Source organism: Athene cunicularia, assembly GCF_003259725.1.
Source record: "Athene cunicularia isolate RWA chromosome 8 unlocalized genomic scaffold, athCun1 chr8_part1, whole genome shotgun sequence".
Lineage (NCBI taxonomy): Eukaryota > Metazoa > Chordata > Aves > Strigiformes > Strigidae > Athene > Athene cunicularia.
In genome coordinates, this window is record NW_020799109.1 from 30,634,532 (window position 1) to 30,644,008 (window position 9,477).

At 39.7% G+C, this 9,477-nt stretch overlaps 1 protein-coding gene across 8 annotated transcripts in view; it reads right to left on the reverse strand.

Annotated features, from left to right (window-relative positions):
* RASAL2 (RAS protein activator like 2) overlaps positions 1-9,477 on the reverse strand; it is a 145,854-nt gene that overhangs the window by 49,055 nt on the left and 87,322 nt on the right. For 7 of the 8 annotated variants that reach the window (XM_026853509.1, XM_026853508.1, XM_026853507.1 and 4 more), the window contains one exon: positions 5,215-5,321. In XM_026853509.1, the coding sequence (XP_026709310.1) occupies positions 5,215-5,321 (107 nt within the window). Of the gene's footprint in view, positions 1-5,214; positions 5,322-6,102; positions 6,572-9,477 lie in introns of those variants that run through there. The other variant, XM_026853512.1, reaches the window with a different exon arrangement.

Below are 9,477 nucleotides of genomic sequence, written 5' to 3' on the forward strand. Positions count from 1 at the left end.
AATGTAACAAACAAACCTGCTTTGGCAGAAAGATATTGTGAAGGTTATAGAGCCTATGAAGAGTATTACCCCAGAATAAAGATATGGATGAGAACTTGGTGAGCATCCTGGAGTTAGCCAATCAGCCATCTATGCCTTTTGACACAAAATCTGTGGAATAATTGCCAGCATACCTAAGCCATCACATCACAGACAAATGATAAAAAAATTAAAGCAGATTCAAACAAACATGTTACGGGAAGAAAAGAGTGGAAAGTGGAAGGAAAAACGTTAATCTTACAATAGGGCTTACAGATTTGAGCACAACCAGTTTTTCATGAAGGATGTCGCGATGCCTCACACTAACATAAATCAACAATTCCATCTCTGCATTGGCGCTGATGCAGAATTAATAGTATGTACTCGTATGCCATCAGGTCACATGGACAGAAAAGATCAGACTTGTCCTAACCTGGCAGCATGACGGTAGCGGAGCAGTGCTCTGGAGAAGCAACAATCTTGCTGACTGCATAAAAGATGAGGCTGGGCAGCCACGAGATCTCATCAAGCTTTGACCTTCACTTAGAGGCTGGCTGCATTGTCTTCTGTTCCATTTAGCAGTACTCTTAAAGAGCAAAGAAGCAGACAGTATTTCTATAGATCCAGTTATACTCTTGACTAGAAACAAACCAAGGAAAGTAATCCGTAAGTATCAGTCTTTCCATCATATACACACATATTCCTATAAAAATCATTTTATTACTTCAAAGATTGTGCTCAGGCTTTCCTAGTTATTTTGCTTTTTTTTTTTTTTTTTTTTTTTGTAATAGCCAGCAGACATGGATGAATCGTATATTATTTGTAATAATAACTGACTAACAACTCGACCCCAAATGCAAAAATTGGAGAGCACAAGTCTGAAGATTGGTTCAGCAATTCCCCTCTATCTTGCCACTGCAGGAGGTTGGAAGATTCTGATAATCTATTTACCCTGGTCGCTCAATTCCAACGGCGGAGCATGAGACAATACGGTAGGTTACTGCAGTGCTCAACTGGGGCTCAACAGTGCAACAGTAGGGAACAGGATGCACTGAGACAGACACTCTGCCAGGACATAGTGTGTGTGGGAAGGGAAAAAGCTGGTTTCTCGCCCACCTATGCGTCACGATGCCTACTTCTAGCCAGTTCTGTCTGCCTTCCTATTTGTTCAGTCAAATAATATCCATTATTAAAAAATATGACTTTTCCTATATATGCATATCTATGAACAGCACATATCTGTCTGTATGTGTGAAGACACTCCTCTTCATCTCAATCTTCCTATCTTTGTGCCCTTCTGTTCTCAATATTCCTCCCAGATACACTTGGAAATTGTCAAAGAACAATTAGAACACAACTGAACCTAGATGGAGACTAATGTTTTAACCGCAGACAAGAATGTTTGAGGAAATGGGAAAGAAAAAGAAAGGACAAGCACCAAGGGCTCTTATCTCTGTACACATGCCTTGTACTGTGCAATGTCAGCATTAGCAGAATCCACTTTATTCCCCTTGGTGGGAGATAACCAGAACAAACACATTGCACATGCTGGTCCATGTAGTAGTTAGTCCTGAGAAAGAGTATGTTTATAACTACTGAAATTCTACTTTTCATGCAATAGTAAGTTTAAACATATGTCTTTTCCTCCAGCACACATACAGGAGGTAGGAAGGCAAATTTCCTAAACTTTACACATCAGCCCCTTAAAATAAATCCTTCATTGACCACTGCCACTGAAGAGACTACTCAAAAATGTCTTGTCAAGGAAATGTTCGCTTAAAGGCCATTATGCTGTTATGAATCAAAATTCCAGATGCTAAACAAATGCCAATTAGCAGTATTAAAAAAACAGATGCCTTGTTCTGAGTACCTCTGCCTGGCGTTTGAAAGGAAAAAAACTGCACAGAACATGCTGGAAGCCAGTGTCCTATTGAGAAGACAGCTTTTAAATAGCTTTTCTGAGAGGCAAACTTAAAAAGCTGTAAAAGCAACTTATTATGAAAGTCTCAGCATAATTTCCCATCAGTATGGAAGAAGGTTAAGCTGTCCGCTTCCTTAAACTGCTTTCTGTTAGAAATCCAAGCAGCGAATAGAAGAGGAATGGCACAGAGTCAGGTCCGTGGCAAGAATAACTGAGACAGCACTACACTGCAGCTGCCTATAGCCCTCCAACCTATACTGTAGGTGTCAATGTTTGGAAGAACAAAAATGCAAGTTCTTTTATTATGAATCTGCCTTATATATACAATAAATCCTCTCCAAATAAAGATGACCTCACACACACACACACAAATTTAAAGCCATTATAGGCATCCCTTCTATCCTTCACTTGAAGCTCTTCTCAGACCACTGATCGGAGACTTCCACAAGGCACCCAAGTCATCTTACCTACTTTTGAGAGCTAGAAAATTCTTAATATAAGAAGAAACATGATTCCTCCCCATCTTCCACCTAGTACGTGTGTGCCAATCCACAAAGTTAACATTCTATTTCAGTAGTTTTGGCTTGAGCTTATCTGTATTCTTAAGCAATTTGACTTCTAATGCAGCTTTGCTCTTTTAAACAGATCAAAAGTTGGCATGTTTTAAAACAGGGTGATCTCAGCCCCCACCTGCACTGCAACCTGCTAAGGAGTAACAGCCTGTAAATGGGCTATTCAGAGCAAATCCTACAAAGCCAGAAGCCTTGTCCCTATGAGAAAGACAGGAGCGTGCATTATGCTTCTGGGTATACAGGTGTCAGCCAGACAACGTAGCATAATACCAGCTACATGTGGCACAAATAGCTTCTAGTTTTTTTGCTGGTTTATGCCCAAGAAAGGCAGCCATGTACTGCCTCCTGAGCCTATTTGCCAGAGTCCTAAAAGCCCAATACACTGCCAGGGGAAATGAGAAACATTCTGCAAGGTTCTTGTTTTGAAAGGGAGCATGAGCTAAGTAGTATTAGAGAACTATTAGAGAAGATTTAGAGAAACATTAAAACATTACTTAAAAGATAGCATAAATACTTTAAAAAATGTATAAAAATGAGGAACAAAGAAAAAAGGAGACATATAAAATAAACAATACAGATAGCAATCAAACACTCTGATATGTAGCTTGCAGTTGTTAGACAAAGACTATGACAACACATGTATACATCTAAAGGCTAGGACAATTACGTTTAAATGAAGACAAATAAGACAGAGAAATTCTTATAAATGACAACAAGAATAGCTAGGACTTTTGAAGGCTCTTGGAGTTCAGAAATCCTCCTGGAACTGTGCAGACCACAGGCTCAGCCTAAGAATCTCAGAACTTGACATAACAGAATATTCTTGTGACAACTTCACATGAAACTAGAGCAAGACCCCTTTCCCCAAGTGTCACCCAGGAAAAAGGTCACTGAAGTGCCAGAGGACAGTTCAGAGATTCACAGAATAGCTCAAGTGAGTAAGCACCTCTGGAGATTGTCTAGTCCAACCTCCTGGCTCAAAGCAGGGTAAACTAGAGCAGGATGCTTAGGACTGTGTGTCCAGCTTGCCTCTGAATGCATCTCCAAGGATGGAGACTCCACTCCAGGCAAGCGCATTCCAGTGTTTGATCACCCTCACAGTGAAAAAAGCTTTTTCTTATATTTAAATGGAACTTCTTACATTTCAATTTGTGCTCACTGCCTCTTGCCCAAAGAGCCTGGCTCTGTCATCTTTATTCCCTTCCATTACGTATTTATATATATTGCTAAGATTTCCCTCTGAGCTTTCTCTCCTCAAGGCTAAGCAATATATTCTGCTTTAACTGCTACTTCAGATGTTTTTTGAACTAGAGGAAAATGTGATTCATGGTCTTTCAATAGACATTAGAAGTTCAAGTTTTGTTCTGACAAGAAAGCCTTTACAAAAGAAATATTCTTCACAATGAGGATAGTCAGATATCAGAACAGATTGTCCAGCAACACTGCACAATCTGCATCCTTGGAGGTTTTCAACACTGGACTGGAGAATACCCTGAGCAACCTGATGTAAGTTGGTTCAGCTTTGAAGAGGGGGATAGATCAGAAGCTTCTGGAGGTCCCTTCCAATCGATATTATTCTATGACCCTGAAAAGGTATGGATACCCAGTATATTCACTGCTTCCTTGGTCCCTTTTTCAATTTCAATAAACCACAAGTTTACAAGTTGCTTCATACATCATATATTCTATACACTCAGACCAACCTTAACCCTTTTATAATTTAAATAGCTCTCATTAAATCCCTGGATATTTTTAAATTCTATTTTTAAAATGACACAATGTAGGATTTAATCAAAAACCAAGTTTCACACACATTAGGACCTAAAGTGAGCTAGGAAGTGTGCTTAAAAGGGATGAGTGTTACCTAAAGCAAAGCAAGAACATATACACTGAGGTACCAAAGCGGTACTCATGTCCATAGAGAATATACAAAATCTCCCATGTTCACTTGATAATAGTTCTTTTGTTTTCCTTCAGGTTTTAAAGTAGGCAGATTACTTGCCAAAAATAAAGAGGGGTAAGAAAAAAAATATTTGCAACATTCAAGTTAGATACTTTAAAACAGGAACAAATACTTTTTAAAAATTACTGAGCACCTCATTTTAACTTGAAGCCTTTGCCCTCAGTCTAACAGTAGTTTTTGTGCTCTTGGATACACTGACCAAAAACAAACACAAGCAAAAAAATCAACACTCTAGCTGAAAAAGTCTCATGAAGACTTACAGCCAAGCAAACTCACAACAAAAACTGAAAAGGGAAAGAGCAATTAACACACCTACAGAAATTTCACCAGTTTCCAAACTATAAAGCCATTTCAATTTTCTATGTACTTCACTGGCACAAGGGAAAAATAACAAGCTATCACCAACCTAAAGGAACCTTTTTCCTAGTCAAAATTAAATATGTAATGTAATCCCTAGCGGTGACTTCGAAAGTATTTATATAGGTCGCTGACCACATTAACACTGATGTTTCACTATTTGCAACTTTAGATCAAGGCAAGGAAAATAAGCAAGTTACAGATCTACCAGGCATTTCATAGATAATACATGACAGTTAATAGCAATACTTCTTGATCAACTGGAAATATTAACTAAATACTCTTTCCCCCCCTCCCAGAGCTTAGTTGTACACTGTGATATTTTAATCTCCTCCTCCTGTTCAATGAGAAAAATTCCTCCTTTGCAGGAAAGGCACACTTACTGGCACTTTGAAAGGAGAAGTATTCGAAGCATCCATGGAGTTGGTTTTCTCAGAAGTGCTGGTCCCGGAGATGCTCCGTCTGCGAGGAGATCTCTCTGCTGGGACCTCTAAGGAAGAGAAGAAAACGAAGGTGAATGGATGCTGGGGGGTGGGGAATAGTCAGGTTTTATGCTCTATAGGACAGATGCCTCAGCAAAGTTTCAACTGCATTACTAAACTGCTAAATTACACTCACCTATTTTTCAGTATCTTATTTACTCACTAAATGACAATAGCATTTCCACTGACAGATTCAAGGTTGTGAATTTGACTTGACTGTAGGAAACAGGCAATTAAAATTAAAAATGCTGGTAAAGTTCAAAACTGAAACATATTTAGTATTCTATCACTGTTTGTGAGATACTATTCAGAGAGCACTTTTTTTTTTTTTTTTTATTAATGTAAGCAATGCAGTAATTAACAGATAACTAAAATCAAGACACAGGGAAGCTCAATTTTAGTCACAGCTGAACACAATTTGACAAAGGTCAAAGTTCAGTCTTTACCACACTACTTGCTCAAACCGTGCAACCAGCAGAAGACTCATAACTGCCTGGGTAATATGACATATATATCTCTGCAGATAAAAAAAATAGGTCAACTTCTCCTCATTCTGGCAATATGACCTTACTAAGATACGACTTTGGCATCTTAAATCCATGCAGGCTGATCTGATGAGTACAGATATTCATAAAAGATGCACTTAGATTGTTTTCTAATATAACTACTAGAATAATAGCTTAATAAAGTATACACACCATTAAAAATCCTTACACAAGCACACACATACTGTACATAAATGCATTTTTATATATAGCCAGATACACATGCATACACACAAGCAGATACCTTTATCACAACTGCTGCCCATCTCCAGCTCAATTGCCTGACTTAAAGGAATCCAGCTTCACAAAACATCCCCCAACACAGGGAGGGAAAAAATCACTTCCGAGGAGAAAGTCCATTGTTATCTTCCGAATTCTAAAGAAAAGGAGTAAGCCGTGACTCCAGACAGTGACATTTTGACTCCTGCCGTTTTCCTTTCAAGAGACAGATGCAGCTTAAACTTCCATTTCTGGCCGCCTGGCCCCAGGGATCCGTGCTACTTCCACTTAAGAGAAAGCTGGGTCTCTCCTTTCCCCCTCCCTTCCTACAGCTTGCAGAGAGCAAGCGAGTGAGCGAGCGAAAAAGAAACACACAGGACTGCAGCTATTCAATCAATCGCTCCGACTGCACATCCTCATTAGTTACTTTCAGGCTATTAACAGACGCCCAACTGCCGGCTTCTCTCCGCTACAGAAAATTTCACTGTATATCCTGATTCACAGCAGCAAAAAAGGTTTACAGAGATAGATTGCCAGCTGGTGCAACGAGAGCAGTGTTTTCCTCAAAATAACTGAAGAAAAAATGAGAAAAGCCTTCTTCAGGGATAACATTACTTGTGATGTTTTTGCATACTGAATTTTGATTTCACCAGAGTTGTAACATGTATCTCCTGTGGATGCTTGAAGAACGACAAAATGGAGCATACTGAACAAGAGGCTAAGAAATCTGGACCCTGCAGTATTCGTGTCTTACACTGTAGATATTTATCTTTTAAAAAACCAAACCGCTATCATTTAGCCTCTCAACCTGCTTGTAACCATCAACGGGTAAAGAACTGCTAAGAGGGAGAACAGCCTCCTAAACTGGGCAAACAAAGTCTAACACACAATGTAGCTACCACTGGAAAATGGGCAGGGCACAGTCGGTCGCTGCCGACCATCAGGACGATGCACAAGCTCCACTCGCACCGACCACGTAAATCATGGTCCATTAAAGCTTGCAATAACCGCGATAGAGCGATACCACTTTCGGGAAGATTTCTCTTTCAGCTAATCAGTGCCATCGGCCACTTTCTCTTACAGCTAAGGAGGCCTGTTACAGTGCTGGAGGGTAAGTCTCTGTCAGGGCACCTTTAGAGAACAAGGCGCTTGGAGCAGGGCCAGTGCTAGACCAAGGTTTTTCAGTAACAGTCAGTCCCACCAGTTTTTGCAGAGGTTGATAGTTTTATCTGAAGATGTGCTCTTTTATACCACCAGCCTCCTCCTCCTGTCTCTACAAAGGGAAACATTTTCTGCAGCACCTGTAAGTACTGCTTTCCCAAAGACAGCTGTACTTTGTAAGATTTAAATGATTGCTTTGCTGTTCTCACTGTAAATGTAATGAAAGCAAATGGGAGTGCTAGATTCACTTGGAACTGGGGACTAAAGCGAGCACCTTTTATTTTACATCGAATAGTAATGCGTAATGTAATAGGTTTGGCTTTCTCTACTTCTCACACACAGGAAATCACATCAAAGCTGCTTTGGTAATTTAACACAGTCTGTTAACTTCGCTGAGTCATAAATGAAAGTAGGAGCCTGAATTCCCCCACTATTTTCAACAATAGGTTCTGCAGGAGAGGCAGTTTAGGAAAAAGTTTAAGTTGAAACCAAACGGAGCAGAAAAGCTACAACACAAGTAACATGCCTGACTCTCCTTGCCTTTCCTCCTCCCCCCAGATCCACCCAGCAGCGCTTTGAGTTCTCTGCAAATATAACACTGAGATTCCATTGGTAAAATGAATTTCTTCTGTTCTCAGACCATTGCAGAAGTGTACCAAATGGGGAAGGGAAAATGCAATATTCACAAGGTGCCTGCAATGAACTAAAACTAAAACTACCTTTCCCTCTCCTCTCCTTCCAAAGAACAAATAAGCAATGTGCTCAGTCCCCAGGAAAAATAAGACCTAGATAGATATAGCAAAATTGTTGAGATATTTTAACTGGTAATCAAAATCTAAAGGAACCTGCTATGACACCCATAGAACAGTATTTTTGCTGAGTTGTGTAAAAAAAAAAAAAAATCTATACTGTCACCACCAGGCAAAAAATTAGACAGTTCCCTCCCCTGCTCCACAAGTAATGCTTAGAGGCTACTCTTGCATAATCTTCACCTGCTGTAGAAATCAATGCTCCTCATTGGTTTAGTATTAAATTACAACTGCTTTCTGCATTGCTCACTCACAGGAACCAAGGCTACAGATAAATCACATTGCTTCTACAGATAAACAATCTGAAACCCTTTTCATCCACTTTTAGTTCTAAGAAGAAACATGATTCCTCCCCATCTTCCACCTAGTACGTGTGTGCCAATCCACAAAGTTAACATTCTATTTCAGTAGTTTTGGCTTGAGCTTATCTGTATTCTTAAGCAATTTGACTTCTAATGCAGCTTTGCTCTTTTAAACAGATCAAAAGTTGGCATGTTTTAAAACAGGGTGATCTCAGCCCCCACCTGCACTGCAAGCTGCTAAGGAGTAACAGCCTGTAAATGGGCTATTCAGAGCAAATCCTACAAAGCCAGAAGCCTTGTCCCTATGAGAAAGACAGGAGCGTGCATTATGCTTCTGGGTATACAGGTGTCAGCCAGACAACGTAGCATAATACCAGCTACATGTGGCACAAATAGCTTCTAGTTTTTTTGCTGGTTTATGCCCAAGAAAGGCAGCCATGTACTGCCTCCTGAGCCTATTTGCCAGAGTCCTAAAAGCCCAATACACTGCCAGGGGAAATGAGAAACATTCTGCAAGGTTCTTGTTTTGAAAGGGAGCATGAGCTAAGTAGTATTAGAGAACTATTAGAGAAGATTTAGAGAAACATTAAAACATTACTTAAAAGATAGCATAAATACTTTAAAAAATGTATAAAAATGAGGAACAAAGAAAAAAGGAGACATATAAAATAAACAATACAGATAGCAATCAAACACTCTGATATGTAGCTTGCAGTTGTTAGACAAAGACTATGACAACACATGTATACATCTAAAGGCTAGGACAATTACGTTTAAATGAAGACAAATAAGACAGAGAAATTCTTATAAATGACAACAAGAATAGCTAGGACTTTTGAAGGCTCTTGGAGTTCAGAAATCCTCCTGGAACTGTGCAGACCACAGGCTCAGCCTAAGAATCTCAGAACTTGACATAACAGAATATTCTTGTGACAACTTCACATGAAACTAGAGCAAGACCCCTTTCCCCAAGTGTCACCCAGGAAAAAGGTCACTGAAGTGCCAGAGGACAGTTCAGAGATTCACAGAATAGCTCAAGTGAGTAAGCACCTCTGGAGATTGTCTAGTCCAACCTCCTGGCTCAAAGCAGGGTAAACTAGAGCAGGATGCTTAGGACTGTGTGTCCAG